Genomic DNA, 18,258 nt, shown 5'->3' with positions numbered 1-18,258 from the left:
TGGAGGTACAGGAGATGGAGGTACAGGAGATGGAGGTACAGTGTCTGGTGAGTGGCTAAATGGATGGAGTGGGGAACTGAGTGCCATAGTCATTGAGGCAGTCTAGGCCTTTATGCTACTTTTTCAGTGCCTACAGTTCAGCAGAAAGAAACTTGCAGTATTCAAAAGCTTAATGGATTCAAGCCACAGATGCGTGGAGTGCCTCCTAGGTCCCGGGCACAGCAGATGGCTGCTTCCAGCCCAGAGGAACTTTACACACTTAAAGGTGAGCACTATCCTATCTGCTACAATAAGGGCAGCAATCCAGCACCCAACAGCCTCCTCTTTGCACCAACAAGAACCAGTTATGTATGGGTTTGCGGTTCCTGCAACACTCAAAAGGCTTTATAATCAGCTTTGGCCACATTTCCCACATGGTGAGCCTTTCCTAGACGCCTAAAGAGCATCTCCTCCTCCGTGGATTCTGTGTATGTATTGCTTCATTTGCTGGACCAGTAGTATCATCTGCACACTAATGAAGGCGGGTCTTCTGTGCATCTTCTTGCGAGGAAGGCAATACTCTTTGCAGGCTGGTACCTTTGCATCGAGGATAATTCCGTAATTTAATTGCTTTTTCGAATATCTACTTCCTGCCAGCAAAACAATATGTATGAAGTGTTGTCATGTTCTACTCGGCTGACTTTTTGGGAATTAACACCACCGGCACAAATCAAAATTAACTTTTTGGGGCGAGCAGAACAGGATTAGAAAGAAAAACGAAGCTTTGAAGATGAGGTAAACGCAGTGCTGACAGAGTCGGAGGAAAGCTGAAGTGAGGATTGTGGCAACACTGTCTGTCTTCTGAAACTGAGCACAGTTAGCTGGGATCTGCTCAGAACCAGGATGCAGTTCTAGAGGCTTGCGGCACTTGAGAGAAGGCAGGATGAAGTGTTTTTAAGGGTCTTCTTGATCATAGGCTGTGGCAGGCAGGAGTGGTTTTCCCCATAGTCTTTCCTCCAGAACCTGTGAAGATGCTGAACTTTGTGGAGAACTCAGTCTGCAGATGGAATGAAGGTTGTTAACTTGCTAACTCTGAAGGGCTGAGATCATCCCAGCTTATCTCTGCAGGGCCCAGCACAATGACAACCATCTGTAGATGTGGGGAGGATGAGGGAGGATGACAGCAACACAACCTGAGACTCAACTAGCCGCTGCGGGACTAGCCGCTGCGGGACAAGCCGCTGCAGGGCTTGAGGGGAGGATAAGGGAGGAAAAGGTAAGAACCATTCTCTCCATCCCTTGGAGAGGAAAGTGACTGTGTACTCGAACACCTTGGGTTGAGGCTCCCATCAGACTCTGACCTCTAGGCCTCCAAGGCACTGACTTAAGCTCTGAACTGGGGGTGACGATGACAGCTGCAGTAAGGGGTGCAATGGACCCTTCTTTGAGGAACAAGAGTTCCTTCATTGCATTCTTCTCCCATCCCACCAACTAGCCTCTTAAAACATGACAAGCTGTCTTCTGGCAGGTACCTTTCTCAGTGAATGTCTTGGGGAGTCCTAGTGTACTGAAGCTACACTTCACAGGGAAAAGTAGAGGGCATCCCCTAAACAGTGAAGAAAACAATGCAAAGAAACAAACAACAGCTGCTTTGGGGTGTCCTGATAGTAACCCCCCGAATCTTACTGTTTGCTCCCCTCCTCTCACTAACCTAGACCGGTTCCTTCTCACCGAGTCTGTAAAACCCTCCTAATTGGGTTTCTGGCTTGGTTCTCCCTCTCTCCAATCCATCTTAAAACAATCAGTGTGCAATTTATAGCCCAAAGGGCTTGAGCATGTTCACTGATGGAGGAAGGAGCCAGCAGTGAGAGGGGATTTGGAGAAAGGAAAGAAAGGAGATAAATTATGCCCCAAGATGTCCTGAGGAAATGAGAAAATGGCATGAAGCTATAGAGGGGCCAGAGACATTTCAGTCTAAGGACTTCCTGGGAAAACATGAGGACTTAAGTTTGATACCCAGCACACATATAAAAAGTGGTGCTTTCTCGTAATCCCAGACCTGGGGAACTAGATTGCTAGGGCTCAGTGGCCAGCAAGCCAGCCTGGTTGAACCAGTGAGTCTCAGGACAAAGTGTGTGTGTGTGTGTGTGTGTGTGTGTGTGTGTGTGTATGAGAGAGAGACAGAGACAGAGAGAGAGACACAGAGAGACAGACAGAGAGAACCTGTCTCAAAACAAAATGTGGATGACTTCTGAGGAACAACACCCAAAGTTGTACTTGCACACGGGCATGCCCCGGCCCCCACATGTACACATGCTTGCTGCACATACACTCAAGACATAGAAACACATGTATATATACATGTATACACACACACACACACACACACACACAGGGCTGGGGGAGATAGATATCCAGGTAGAAAAATATTCTTTGAAAAGAAAGGAACAAGAGTTCCGAGAAGGAAGGAAAGAGGAGAAATGGAGAGCGAAGATAAATAATAAAAATTTGAGTGGGTGAAAGACGAACGTTTATGGAAACCATTCATCTGAGCGTCGACACTTAAAAAATAGAGACCGGCTTAGAGCCGCCTGCCTGGGAACCTAAGAGGAAGTGGCCATAATGAATAAAGAACGCTGACCAGGCCTGAAGGGCCATGAACGCTGGACAGCACACATCCGTCACAGAGCCAGCTGGCATGGCTTTGCCCACAGATTCTTAGCAAGCTAGAAGCAGAGGCGGAGGAGAGGAATGACCCACGTTTACAAACTGTAAAATTACAGTGGGAAGTCCTGAGGCACATGGGCTGTGGGTATCCATGAAGTGGCTGGAAAGGCCCCTAAGAAGATGGGTTAGGACACCAGAGAGAAGTGAAGGGACCCCATGTCCTGCTGAGATTAAGGGCAAGTGAAAAAGACAAGAGGAGCTGGTGATAAGAAGCAGGTAGCCAGGGAGGGGATGCAAGCTTTTCCACCCCTTATACTTGGTGCTGCCTTCTGGTATGTGAGACAGAAACCCCTTTCCTACAGGTCAGCCCTGCATTTATTTCAAAGAGCTGAAGCACCCCTTAGAAATCCATCACTACAGAGCAAACATGTGATCTTCTACAGCTTATGCTGCAGTCTTGCAGCTCCTGCCAGCTGGTCAAGCTCTCCTGAGTGTTTCTTTGGGAAAAGTGTTTCGGTAAATAGGCACACTGCTCCAGTGGGGGAGGGCGCTCAGAGAAGAGAACCGTACACCTGCACCTGCCTTGATGGGGCCCACTTATTCATTCACGTTGTCAGAACCAGCACGGATGCTTCAGGAGACACACTAATTGCTGGTCTCCCTGGGACTTATTTGCTATTAGCTCTCCTAACGTTGTTCTCAAGACAAGAGCTGCAGCCCCAGGCTTGTGAAGAGACAGCAACACTCAGCCAGGGTGATTTTACATCCACCCTTGTTAAATTTCAATATGTAAGTTCTGACTCGGTGCTCCAGCCAGCTGTGAACTTTTGGAACCTTGCGGGTTTTGTCACTATAAACAAGGAACGTGTTAGCCATTCCGTTCAATTTGGCATCTCAAACAAACAAATCAAACAAACAAACAAACAAAAAACAAAAACCCAGTTGCTGCCTTCTCCTAGAGAAGATTTATCGATTTAAACTTTGTGTAGGCCGGAGTCAAACTGTTGATTTGAATTTTTATGAACCCCAGTCAAGTATAGAAGCTAAGGTATTACCACAAGAATGTCGTCGGAGCTGAGAGTAGTCTTTTAATTTATGTTCCATTATTTATTCACTGATTGAATCACAGTTAACAGACTCTGAAGTTGGACCATAGGCAGGGACAGACAAATTTCCTGATCTGCCGAGGAAATTTATAGTCTAGAAAGACAGATGTTTGATGGATTTAGTAAAGGGGGTGAAGACGTTTTGTTGTCTGAGAACCAGAGAAACACTGAGGGCTGAAACTGGTTTAAAAGGAGAATGAAGGGAAGGAGATGAAGAGTTCCTGGAGGAACGAGGCAGGACACAGGAAGTGTGCTCAAAGAAAGATGGTCCAGGGTCCTTGGAGCATCAGGTGTTAAAAAGCATGGACTTTTAGGATAGAGGCATGGGGCCAAAGTGGTCTAGGCCGCACGGCTGATCACTCTGAACCTGATTCTATGGCAAAGCTAATGAAGATTTGCCCAGGGGAGGACTATGATATTTGTGCATTTAAGGTCATTCGATCTTCTTCTGTATGAGCTCTAGGAGATCAAGTGGATGCCAGCTAGGATTCTAATACAGTAGCCTGGGCAAGAAAATGGACCAATATAAGCAGTGTAGGGAATGACTACACGTGTGAAGAAGCAACTGGTCTCTGTTTAGATACAAGGAACAAGAAGGGGGAAGCAATCGTATGATGGGTGGCTCGGCACTGACGTTTCCACCATGCTTCTGATGAGCATCCTGAATTAAGAATCATGAATTTGAGGTATAATGGAAGTTACAGACTTCCATGGGCCAAATGGAAGTTTGGCCCATGCCTTTGTCTCTGAAATTCCACCCCTTTACACACTTGATGCTCCAAGGAGCCTGGGCCTTCTATCCTTTGAGCACACGTCTGTGTCTTGTCTTGTCTCCTGGAACTCTCCATCTTCCCACTTTCATCTTCCCTTAAACTAATCTCAGTCCTCAGTATTTCTCTGGTTTTCAGACAACAAAACATTTTCATTTCTTTTAGTGAGGGAGAGGGAGCAGGAAAAAAAAAAGAATGGTGGCACAGGAGAGAGTTCTTAGGGACAGTTGGTCACCTCTCAAACCACTTGGAATATACTGTAATTCTTCCACACCTCTCCACTATTTATGCAAGATCATTATTTCCACAATATGGCTTTTGTAAAGTAAAACTGCTCAAGAGGGTATGGGTTCTCTTTCTCCCCCTACCCCCTCTCTGAGAGAGTCTCAATCACTGGCTTCCATTCACTATGACTCTGAGTTTCTGATCCTCCTGTCTCCATCCTCCAAGGACTCAGATTACAGTTGTGTGTCACTATGTCTACATTACGTGGTTCTGTGGATTGGACCCCAGGCTCTGCACATATTAGACATGCTGTCTACTAACTGAGTTACATGTCCAGCTCGGGTGAGCCCTCTCTTGCAAAAGGCATTCTAGTTACCTACTGGTACATGACTGCTGAGAAGAATGTATCTAGGACCTTGACTGTGTGGAGATGGGCTTGGGAGGAGTCTGATGGATGAGTGTGCTGTGGGTCACTCATGCAGAAGGATGGTGGCAGAGAGACCGAGAGTCAGGCAGAGCACTCCATGGGGTCCTGATGGGCTCGCCTGGTCTTCCTCACAGCACGGTGACCTTAGGATAGACTGTTTCCAGAGCAGCCCAGTGCTCCATGCAGGTACCCCAACTATGAAGGAAGAGGCAGAATGACCTCATTTTGGAAGAAACTTGCTTCTTAATTGTACTAGTCAGCCTGCTGTAAGAGCCTGTCTCCTTCTAAGATTCTTACTCTTAATATGGGTGATACTGTTGTAGCCATCATTTCTGAATACAATCTGCCTGAAAGGGCATAGACAACAAAAGCAAAAGGCCATATATATGATGGTTGTTAATGGCAACAGTCCCTCTAATTTACATTGAGAAACACAATAAAGAAACAAACATATATATTTGGTGTATGCTTGAGTTGTTTGATTTTTTTTTTCATGTCAGACGGGTAATGTGACCACGTTATAACAAGGTTTATGGATGGCACACATCACGCAGTGGCATGAACACCCAATAGTCATGCTTTGAGTTGTTTGATTTTTAATCACTATGTTTGTCTCTTCCTCTAATACCTCCAGAATTACCAATTAGACTTGCAGATAATTTGAAAGTAGCTGAGTCCCTCAGTCCACCAGAAGTTATTTCTGTCCAGCTGGCCACACCTATATAGTATTAGGGTTTAGAAAAATATTCTGTCTGGCTAGCATCTCTGATGAATTCTATAGTTAGGCTTATTACTGAAGAAAAAAATCAATGCTATATCGATAGGCGATTTTTGTTTGGGTACCTTAATCACAGCAGAAAAGCGAGATTCTTTTAATTTATCTCCTTTCTAAGAGAACATTCAGTGAAGTCTTTCCTCATTTTCTTTGTAGTTTAAAGTCTCCACTTGGGGGAAAATGGTAATTATTTACATTCACTCTTAATGTAGTTTTCCTTTTTTTTTTCTTTTTTCTTTTCTCATTCACAGAACTTCCCAGATAAAAGAACTATAAAAAAGGGTACAAGTCACTTAGAACCCTTTAATCAATACTAGGAAAAAAAGAGCTAATTACCCTTTGGTCAATAGCAGCATAAGAGAGTTAACTTAATCTCTAAAGTATATTAGCTTTGGATATTTCTTCATTGTGGTGTGGAGGAAACAGACCTTAAAACTCCATGGAAACCAGGAATATACTTTCTCTTTTATTTACAAGGGTGGACCAATTTATAAAAGGCACACTCTTAAATATCAGTTAAAGTGATTATTTAACTGACCAGATCTTATTTTTCTTACAATTTTCTGTTTGTTTGGTTTTCCTCTAAAGACTAGTCAAAAAGGAGAAAGAAAGAAAGAAAGAAAGAAAGAAAGAAAGAAAGAAAGAAAGAAAGAAAGAAAGAAGGAAAAGGTGAAATGACTTTGTACATTCAGCCTTCAATAAGTCAAGTTACATCTGAGCTGTAAGTATTTAAAGAAAACAGGAAATGTCTCCATTAGTGGCCGATGAGTACATACACATAGAGGTTTTACTCACAGAGAAACATTATGTAGTTGTAATAGAAAGAAAATGCTGTGGAACAGCATGACAACACGGGTCAGTGTGAAGGACGTGATACTCCTGAGCCAGCCACAGGACCAATGTAGTCCCACTCCACTTACATGGAATATTATTCATGGAACTAAACTCCTAAACATAGAGGACAATCTTGTGGTTTCCAGGGACTGTTCAGGCAGGGAATAGGTAGAGACAGAGATAACGTTTATTTATACTTGACGGTATCCAGAGACACTGTACCTGTGGTTAACACTATGTGCACTTATGATTACATGAGGGAAAACGTTGTGTTAAGTGTTTTACAATAAAAAACCTATTGTTATATAATTGATCACCAATCATCATTTCAATGACTTTTGCTGATAATTATCTTCAAAGGCTGAGAAGCAGAGTTCTGAAGAGTTCCAGAGACAGAGGCATGAGAAATTTGGGTTACAAATGCACCATAGATGGTTTTGTGAAATCCCTGCATTTTACAGGAAATGGGAGTTTGTGCGCTCCATTTTACATAAATAGAGGCGGTACTCTGGAGACTGAGGCCAGTGCTCACTCTGTGGTCTGGTGCTCTGTCTTTGTCTTCTACAATGCCTGAGACCCCAGTTCATCTACTGGAGTTAGGGCTCTGGTAGTCCTACAGGGTAGTGAATTAACTCATGTGGTGAAAGAAGACAGCAAACCAAGAGGGCTGACATAATGGAGCAAGGACTGGACTTTTCAGTGGGAGAAAATGGATCTCCTTACTGTAAATGTGGTTAGAAACAGAGTCAGGGGAGAAGGTTATCAAATGATGACTTGCTCTAAAAGTTGAAAAGACCTCCATACTCGATGCCCAGCTACATGTGTGTGTGTGTGTGTGTGTGTGTGTGTGTGTGTAGGTGCACACATTTGTGGACACATATGTGAGGAGGTCAGAGGACAATCTTAGTCACTAGTCCTCAGGTGGTATCCACATTTTTGAGACAGGATCCTTCATTGGCCTGGAGTTTGACAAGCAGGCTGGGCTGGCTGACCACTGAGTCGGAGGGATCTGCCTACCCTTGTCTCTCCAGCAACAGGACACAAGGTCACACCACCATGCTTGGCTTTTAAAATGTGTTCTGAGGATTGAATTCAGGTCTTTTCCCTTCATCAACTGCTCTATCTCACCAGATGCTTAGAGTCTGTATTTTAATTTACTAATTATTTCAGAGCAGTGATTTTTAAACTTTTTATTCATTTTTTTCTAGGAAAAAACCCTCGTGCTTTAATCATATTATAAAATTCCAAAATATGTATCTCAATTTCCTTTTTATGTTTTTTTAAATGTAATTGAGTGCTGTTGTAGGAGGCAGAGTTGAGTGATAGCAGAGACATGTAGGACTCATCTCATGAATTGCTCCTCCAGATGCTGCCAGGCCACGCAGAGGGGGACAATTAGCAGTGTTGGTATGTGCTCCTGCCCCATTGGCCTGATGAAACTTTCTTACCATTGCAATACAAGTTGGAGATTTTTCTGGATTTTTCCTTTTTTCTCCCTCTTTTCAAAGATATCATGACATCTGAAGGCTGTTCCTAACTGCATCTGCCTATTCTCACACTTACCATTTAAAAGCACTACCCTCCACCTCCAGTCCAGGGACTACATAAACCCCACCTCCTGCCTTCCTAGGACTTGTCTCTACTTATATTTACCTACAATCACCATGATAGGATCTTGACTAAATTATTAAACCAAATTTTGATTAACTAATACCAGGAGCGGGGTAAAATCTGTATGTAGCATTACTGTTATATAAAGTATCAAGTACACAAGCAAGGTAAAAAATGTATACTATTGATAAGCAGATTGTTACCAAGTTGTGGAGAAATAGCTGACTATGAAATAGTAATAATATATGTGAGTTTACTGTTACGTGCTAGATCAACCAGTCTGTCTACCCACCAAATCTATCTCGACAAAAGTGTGCAAGGTCAGAAGAGAAGAAATCATCTATGATGCCTTGTAAAGTTTTATCTATAAAACTGGATCATTTTTACAATGTTGATCCTGCCAATCCATGAGCATGGGAGATCTTTCCATCTTCTGAGATCTTCTTTAATTTCTTTCTTCAGAGACGTGAAGTTCTTATCATACAGATCTTTCNCTTCCTTAGTTAGAGTCACGNCAANNTATTTTATATTATTTGTGACTATTGAGANGGGTGTTGTNTCCCTNATTTCTTTCTCAGCCTGTTTATTCTTTGTGCAGAGAAAGGCCATTAACTTGTTTGAGTTAATTTTATATCCTGCTACTTCACCAAAGCTGTTTATCAGGTTTAGGAGTTCTCTGGTGGAATTTTTAGGGTCACTTATATATACTATCATATCATCTGCAAAAAGTGATATTTTGACTTCTTCTTTTCCAATTTGTATCCCCTTGATCTCCTTTTGTTGTCAAATTGCTCTTGCTAGGACTTCAAGTACAATGTTGAATGGCTATCTTGCCAAAAGCAATCTACAGATTCAATGCAATCCCCATCAAAATTCCAACTCAATTCTTCAACGAATTAGAAAGAGCAATCTGCAAATTCATCTGGAATAACAAAAAACCTAGGATAGCAAAAACTCTTCTAAAGGATAAAAGAACCTCTGGTGGAATCACCATGCCTAACCTAAAGCTTTACTACAGAGCAATTGTGATAAAAACTGCATGGTACTGGTATAGCGACAGACAAGTAGACCAATGGAATAGAATTGAAGACCCAGAAATGAACCCACACACCTATGGTCACTTGATCTTCGACAAGGGAGCTAAAACCATCCGGTGGAAAAAAGACAGCATTTTCAACAAATGGTGCTGGCACAACTGGTGGTTATCATGTAGAAGAATGTGAATTTATCCATTCCTATCTCCTTGTACTAAGGTCAAATCTAAGTGGATCAAGGAGCTCCACATAAAACTAGAGACACTGAAACTTATAGAGGAGAAAGTGGGGGAAAGCCTCGAAGATATTGACACAGGGGAAAAATTCCTGAATAGAACAGCAATGGCTTGTGCTGTACTGCTTGTGGACGTTGTACATCGTGGTGCGGAGCCTAGTGCGCACCACGATGTACAACGTCCACAAGCAGAGAAAATTGGACATAGTACTACCGGAGGATCCAGCAACACCTCTCCTGGGCATATATCCAGAAGATGTCCCAACCGGTAAGAAGGACACATGCTCCACTATGTTCATAACAGCCTTATTTATAATAGCCAGAAGCTGGAAAGAACCCAGATGCCCCTCAACAGAGGAATGGATACAGAAAATGTGGTACATTTACACAATGGAGTACTACTCAGCTATTAAAAAGAATGAATTTATGCAATTCCTAGGCAAATGGTTGGACCTGGAGGGCATTGTCCTGAGTGAGGTAAACCAATCACAAAAGAACTCAAATGTTATATACTCACTGATAAGTGGATATTAGCCCAGAAACATAGAATACCCAAGATATAAGTTACAATTTGCAAAACACATGAAACTCAAGAAGAACGAAGACCAAAGTGTGGACATGTTGCCCCTTCTTAGAACTGGGAACAAAACACCCATGGAAGGAGTTACAGAGACAAAGTTTGTAGCTGAGACAAAAGGATGGACCATCTAGAGACTGCCATATCCGGGGATCCATCCCATAATCAGCNTCCAAACGCTGACACCATTGCATACACTAGCAAGATTTTGCTGAAAGGACCCTGATATAGCTGTCTCTTGTGAGACTATGCCGGGGCCTAGCAAACACAGAAGTGGATGCTCACAGTCAGGTATTGGATGGATCACAGAGCCCCCAATGGAGGAGCTAGAGAAAGTACCCAAGGAGCTAAAGGGATCTGCAACCCTATAGGTGGAACAACATTATGAACTAACCAGTATCCCGGAGCTCTTGACTCTAGCTGCATATGTATCAAAAGATGGCCTAGTCGGCCATCACTGGAAAGAGAGGCCCATTGGACATGCAAACTTTATATGCCCCCAGTACAGGGGAACGCCAGGGCCAAAAAGTGGGAGTGGGTGGGTAGGGGAGTGGGGGAGAGGGTATGGGGGACTTTTAGTATAGCATTGGAAATGTATATGAGGAAATTACCTAATTAAAAAAAAAACTGGATCATTTAGGGGCCAGAGAGATGGCTCAGCTGTTGAGAGGACTGGCTGCTCTTCCAGAGAACCCGAGTTTGATTCCCAGAATCCACATGGCAGCTCACGGCTGTCTGTAGCTCCAGTTCCAGGGTATTTGACACCCTCACACAGTCATACACACAGACAAAACACAGATACACATAAAATAAATAAGTTTTAAAAACGTGGACATGTAATATGAAGGATCATTGTAGGAAATAACTAGACTATGGGAGAATTCCCTATAAACTCCAAGGGATTGTTAATGGGGATACTTTCCCTTGATGCCAAATGACTTCATTTTGACATGCTCTCATATTGTTCAGCATTAAGCATCTGTCTCCTACTCATCCCTCAGCCATAGTACAAAAGGGGTTACAGTGAAAGGCTAGAAGACGGGGCTGGGGGTAGGAGAAACAGAAGCAGCATTGTGTATTCCGGGCATGTAGCTTGGACAAAGCAATGTGATGCTAATCCCGCAATAGTGGATTTCTTCTTATCCCCTGAAACTGATGCTGACAGTCCCATTTATTCATTCAGTTCCTTTAGACTCCTTGTCAAATCTCCTCTAGTTGCCAAGCAACAATAACAGCAGTTCTGTACATAAGCATTAGGCAATAACTATTGTCAGTGTTTCTCCTTTCTTTGAAAGGGAAATTTAATGACCCTTTCCTATGAGAAAATGATGACAAGAACGAGTCCCACAGTGAAATCTAAAAGCTGTGCAGCTGGTGTTCTTGCTCTCTGAATCCAAGCGTTGGACTAAACTAAACTCTTGTGAAAAATTATAAAATGAAGGTTTTCCCCCCAGAAGCTTGCATGGTTGTTCTTTGTAACAAGTATATGCCATTAAAACTCATCCCCAAGCCTAAGAAAAGGTTTCTTTGTGAAATAGGTTAATGCTCTAAAGATGAGGCACAGTGCATACTGTCATTCTCTGATCTCCTAAAATCTCTTTAATCAATTTTTTTTTTTACTTTTTCTGCCTACCCTCCACTCCAAATAAAAATCTGAGTTATATTTTCAGTACTTTGTAAAACACAGACCAAGAGTTACAGGAAAAAAAGTAAAATGGGGAATGCTTATTATGAGACAATAAATTATCCATCCAACTGTTGTGGATGGAAACTTGGTCACCACCGTGAACACTTTGTATCTCAGTGACCTGCAGAAATGGTGACAATACTTCCTTGCATGCAGTGTCGACAAGAGACTCTTCTTCCTTTTCATTTTAATGACTCTGTATGGTTATTGTTTACAATCCAATTTACCTCAATAACTTGAACAGCTCTAAAAGCTATTCACAATAAATGGTCTCTCGGCAATGATATTATAGACTGGGCTGTTCCCCATTTCCATGTCATCGAATTGTCTTGTCTCAATTATATTTTGTGCAGCTCAGCAAGAGCTATCAGATTCTGAAAGTCAAGTCCACTTTTTATGTTTTCTCATCTGGACTTTTCTTCCCCCTTCCATTCTTGGTTCCACAGGAAGTTTCCTTTTAAACCCTGAGAGAAATGTTAATTAGAGGCAGTTTTTCCATTTTTATTTGTAAATTAAACAGATGATCCCCCACCCACCCAAATCCTTTATAGAATTGCTGGGGATCAAACCTGGGACCTCACTCCTGCCAGATGAGTCCCCTCCACCTGAGCGTGCTTCCAGCTTGACTTATTGAGATAATTTACAACCATGCCTCACTTGCTTACTGGTAACCTGAAGTCCAGAAGAGTTCAATGGTTTGTTTCAGGTTATTGAGCTAGTGATTGGGTAGCTGACAGTTCTCCCCTTCTAGACGTATGTTTTCCCTAAGCCTCCCTTACTGAGGCCAGTCCCAAGGGCACTGGGTCCCCTACAGAATCATTCATCACTGGAATGACTTATCCTATCATGCCTGAGCACTAGGAACATGCTAACTCTACAGGCAAGGATCCCTTTCCTTCCATCAACATGTTTTCTTACTAAATTGAATTTGATTGATAGTAATACATGAGAAAAACCTGACCAAAAAAATCTATTTTTCCATATTACTCATCATTATTTTAAAACTCGATAAATCAATTTCACTTGATAGCTAAGTGTATTAAGTAGGAAGTAACTTTAACAGTCACTATCCACTAATTTATCCATGGAGTTTCTGGTGTTGAACTTTGTTTTAAAGAAAACTACTTTATGCACTCATATGCACACACCCACATGTGCACACACACACACCTACATATAATTAAAAATAATAAAACCAAATCTTTAACAAGATAAAAAAATGAGAAAATGCCAGTGAACAGTTACTTCCAACCACAAGACTTTTGGTTGACCAAACATTTTCTTCTGCTGTCCATCTTCAATCAGGCTTGCTTTGGGGATCTATTCCGTGAGCAGTTACTACCTAGCAACCTCATTTGTTATCATGACTTGCCAGGGACCACAGTGCTTGCTCACCACCTTCTAAAGCTGATTCTTTCCTGCAGAAGCACATGTAGTCAACCCAAGCAACCCAACTAAGCTCCCATTTCTAGAAGCAATTTAAAGCATGCTTTAATAGCAATGGATATGAGAAAATGAGCTGACATTTCCATTAACCTCCATACCGGTTTTTTTTTTTTCAAGAAGCCTGGAGATTTGCTAACATTTCATAAATGGGATTTCATAAGTCTAAAGAACTTAGCTATTCAACTACTTGTGTTCACTCATCTGTTATCCATCCACTTACCCAACTCTAACTCGGGGGCCAACTATAGGTCAAATCCAAGAATGTAAGACACACTCCTTAGTCTTAGCACAGGGACACAGACAACTAAGGCCCTTGTTACATGCAGTAAGCTGTGATGAAAGATGCAGAGTCCCTTTGAGGAAGCACAGGGAGAGAGAAAGAGATGTCTGAAAGTGTTCCTGAGTGGGAGTGGAGTGAGGCTCAGGTCCTGAAGAAAGATGTCTTATACAGGATCCTGCCTTTGCAATGGGTTGGAGGCAAAGATGTTCAAGGCCACAGTGGCTGGGCTGAAGGGCACATGTCTCCCCATGGGGAAGAGACAGGGGTAGATGAAAGTAAGGAAGAAAGAAGACAGGACTGATCAAGAAGATGTATGCCATACTGAGGAAACAGAACTATTTGAATTTTTATTTTCCAATTGAAATCCTTACAGTTATAATCCAACACTACGAAGTTATTTTGAAATAAAATGTCACAAGTATCTATTACAAGTTTTATTTTCCCTGAATATTAAACATTATTAGCTTCTTTTCTGGACTAAAAAAAAAACTGCAAGAAGACAAGAGTTATTTCTTCAAAGTACTTGGCTTCTATTCAACCCACCCTGTTGGGTCACGAGAGATGGACAAAGATCTCATCCTGTTAAATCTTGCTTTACAACAGAAAAGTTAGTTGTTTCCTTGTTTGTGAATTTATTTGTTTTGTAGATGTGCATGTGTGTGTGTGTGTGTGTGTGTGTGTGCATGTGTATGCACAAGCCAGTGGCCCACCCTGTGTGTTGTCATTTCTCAAGGGCTTCTATCTTGTTTTTTGGGGGGCTGTCTCTCAGTGGCCCTGGAGTTCAGTGATTTGGTGAGGCTGGCCAGTAAGTTCCAGGGATTTACTGGTTTCTGCCTTCCCACTGCTGTGGTAACAAGCTTGGTCACCAAACCTGCCTTTGAAATGAGTGCTATTCCACCTCAGATCCTCATGCTTGCCCAGCAAGCCCTGTACTGACTGAGCTGTCTCCTGAGCCAGCTCCTAACATGAGACTTTCTTTTTAAAAAAAAATTCCACAGTTGTTGACTAGATAATGTATCAACACCACTAGAAATCTTCTCATTAATCTACAAAAGCTTGTAACTTAAGACCAAGACAGTTATTATTACTCTTAATATTCAAAACTGAAACGCCATTGCCTTGTGTGACAGATTGAGAAACAAACTAATCATAAAAGGCCACACAAGCTAATAACTAAAGGAAATAAGTATACTGAAATAAATCAAACTGAAACTATATATGATCAGAATTTCTGTTGTTTATTCTGGCTTATTTGATGGAGTTGAGAAGTCTATTAACTTTTGACAGGGAGGGTGGAATTCACTAATTGAGTTAGCAGGCTTTGCTCTCACTGTCATGCAGATTCACAACATTTACAACCCAAACAGTGCCCTTTCCCAAAATGATGCCAACATTTTGATGAGTTATTCAAGTGGAGTAGCAAAACACCCACTGTTCTTATCCCTCCTCGAGTGGACACCCCACAGCCCTGGACAGTCACTGTTCTGACGCCCGAGCTAACAGATGGCACCTTCATGCTGACCCTCCATGCTGTGTGCCCACACAGACCAGCTTGTCTCCTCTCTTCTGCATAAGACAACCTAATCCTGCCTGCTCGGCCTCCGGTGGTGTTCTGACCACCAGCTGCACTCTGCGGGGACCATTTGCTATAGATCTGGTTCTGTAGAGGGCTTTACATTCTGTAGCTTGACTGGAGAAGGCTGCATCCATCTACCAACAGATGACTGAAAAGGAGCCAGTCTGTGGCCAGTACTAGGAAGTCCACCCCAGCCTTTCAAACTGGGGAGCATAAATTCTCATTTAAATAAAGGGACTCTATGAAGGCTCATTATCAAGGAGCTGCAGCTTTCTGCTATTGTTTATTCAATGATCAATATGCTAAAACATCTGAATATTAAAATAACCTGTGGAATACATGAGAATATAATGGATAGAGATTCTACATCGATTAAGACACCACACAAAACTACAAAGAAATTCTACATTAAGTTTTATTTTTCTGGTCTCCTTTGGTAGCGCTTGTGGTTTTCTGTTCACTGGTGGGAACTCTGAGAAACAGGGAAAAGGGAGTGGGCTTCAGAACCAGACACGGCAAAGTCTAACTTTGACAAAGTCAAGAGTGACCTCAAGCCTCAATGTCCCCATTAAAGAGGATGTCACTGAATAGACATATAAGCATGGATTACAGTTGCCTGAAAACATGTCCAACCGATCCACGCTCCTGCCTGCATCTTCCTGTTAGCTGGCCTCTGCCTGTGGAAGAGAGCCCTACACAGCTCTAACATGGTTGAAACCTGTTGGCACACAAACACCTTCAGCAGTCTAGTGAGGCCTGAGGTCCTTCTCAGGACAATGTGCTAACATTCATGACAGACAATATGTATCATTACAAAGGAAATAGCTCCTATTGAGATAAAGGCCAATACCAATAACAAGAAACAAAAGAAAACAAAGCATGCTACACTATCCCCTGCAACATCTCTATCAACACCTCAGATAGCACAATCTATCATCAGGGTGTAGAATGGCAGTTGTTTTGAAATGATGACGGACAAGTTACACACCAGGATGCTGGGAACACATTATGGCTTCCAGTGATGTGAGTCACAGTCTTGCTACTGTGGGGTTTTCACATTGCATGCTTGAAGGAATTGTTAATTTCTCCTCGATGTGACTGATGATAAAATGGACCTTTATATTAGAAGACTAAACCGTTTCCATCCAGGTACATGGAGTCCTCCATTCCACCTGATTCCCTGAAGGTTAATGGCTGAGGTGAAGTGGCACCCTCTGGCCTTTGTTTCCATTCCCTCTGCCCATCACCCTCAGGTCCACGATGGCTACTGGTTTTCCAAACACATTCCCTCTGTGCATTTGAAGCACGTACTTTTGCTTTTTTTAAATACAGGATTCTCTACTCTCAGATCTTTACCTGGTTGTTTCTATCCCATCAACTTTCTTTCAGTTCTCACATGACCTCTCAAAGAGCTCTTGGGACATCCTCATGTAAAATAGTCACCTCTCTACCTCCATCCCACCAAAACACACCTGATGTGTTGTCAAAGCTGCTGTCCTGGTCTGAAATGGCTGTGCTCATTTATATGTTACTGTATTTATTTTGGCTTCTCCACCCTAAATGAACAGGTGCTTCACCTGGGTGCTTAGTGTCATTAGCACTGGCATCCAGTTAGGAAGAAAACTGCAAGGACTTCACAAATATCATTCCTCTCAGCATGCATTCTATGTTTTTAGTATGGTAGGGATACAAAGAAAGCAATGAGGAGAAAATACCCACAGTCAAGTACATGGCAGTCCAGTGAGTCTGGGATACCTCTAGAGAAGGAGTCAGGGCTGACAGAGGTTCCTGGCCAGGCTCTCATGAGCATGTATGAGTCCCTTAGTCTCTGTTGCCATGGAGCAGGTTGGGTAGGTTTATCTCCATGGGCTATATGATTCAAGGCCGTTAGGACTCAATACTACAATGTATTTATTAATACACAGATGGCAAGAGAATGATATTGACAGAAAGTCAAATAAGCTTTCCAGACTGGTAAGGGATGCGAATGTTGATCAGTTCATAACAAATGATAAAGATGGAAGGGGGAGGAGGAGGGGTAGGGGTAGGAGTAGGGGTAGGGGTAAGGGTAGGGGGAGTTCTGTATCATGAACTCTCAAGGTTGAAGGACCTAAAAGGCCACCTGAAACTACCACAAGATGGTTGGAGAAGCAGTCGCACACTCAAGTTCTTAGATGCTGCCTACGTGCTATGTGAACCAAGCCACATGGCTCACCTGTGCTGTTGTTCAGTTTCTGCCTCTGCATCATGGAAATTATGGTAAAAATGAGAAAATAGATGTATTGTGCTTATCACACATTCCACAGATATTATATCAATGCAACAGACTTTCTATGCATCTCTGCAAACCATTTTTCCCTTTTTCCATTATAATCAAGTTTTTACCAGCAGGGATTATATTAACTAGTCTGCAGTTTCTGAGAGTTAACATACAGTAAGACCTTACCTTCTCTTTGACGTTCACATGAGTGTTGAGTTCAGCCATCTTCCTTCTAGGGGTATAAGCCCTATAAAGAAGGGATAAAAGAAATGGTTAATGCTTCAAAGATGATCTCCAAAGTGTCCTGTTGTGGTTTGAGCGAGAATAGCCCCCCACAGGCTCATATATCTGAGTGATTAGTCTCCAGATGGTGAAACTGTTTAAGAAGGTATGGCTTTGTTGAAGAAGTTGTATCACTAGGATTGGGATTTAAGCTTTCAAAAACCAATATCGTTCCTAGTTTTCTCTCCCTTTCCCTCTCTCTCCCTCTGTCTCTCTTTGTCCCTCTTCCTCTGTCTTTCTCTCCCTCTCTCTCCTTTTCTCCCTCTGTCTCTCTCTCCCTCTGTCTCTCTCCCTCTGTGTTTCTCTCCCTCTGTCTCCTGTCTCTCTTCCTCTGTCTCTCTCTCTCCCTTTCTCCCTCTGTCTCTCTCTCCCCCTCCCTCTCTCCCTCTGTCTCCCTCTCCATTTCTCCCTCTGTCTCTCTCTGTCTCCCTCTCTCTCTGTCTCCCTCTCTCCCTCTGTCTCTTTCTGTCTCTCTCCCTCTGTCTTT

At 42.6% G+C, this 18,258-nt stretch overlaps 1 protein-coding gene and 1 non-coding gene across 13 annotated transcripts in view; both read right to left on the bottom strand.

Moving 5' to 3' along the window:
* The window catches only part of Spats2l (spermatogenesis associated serine rich 2 like), a 179,756-nt gene that overhangs the window by 79,315 nt on the left and 82,183 nt on the right, over nt 1-18,258 (bottom strand). For all 12 annotated transcript variants that reach the window (XM_029481286.1, XM_029481254.1, XM_029481224.1 and 9 more), the window contains one exon: nt 17,676-17,736. In XM_029481286.1, the coding sequence (XP_029337146.1) occupies nt 17,676-17,736 (61 nt within the window). The remainder of the gene's footprint in view (nt 1-17,675; nt 17,737-18,258) is intronic.
* LOC115032537 lies at nt 5,669-5,768 on the bottom strand. Its single transcript, XR_003838192.1, has one exon. It is a non-coding gene; the product is annotated as a small nucleolar RNA U13 (small nucleolar RNA).

The sequence above is a fragment of the Mus caroli genome, chromosome 1 (assembly GCF_900094665.2).
Source record: "Mus caroli chromosome 1, CAROLI_EIJ_v1.1, whole genome shotgun sequence".
NCBI lineage: Eukaryota > Metazoa > Chordata > Mammalia > Rodentia > Muridae > Mus > Mus caroli.
Note: the sequence above shows the minus strand (reverse complement) of the source record. Positions and strands in the feature narration are given on the sequence as shown.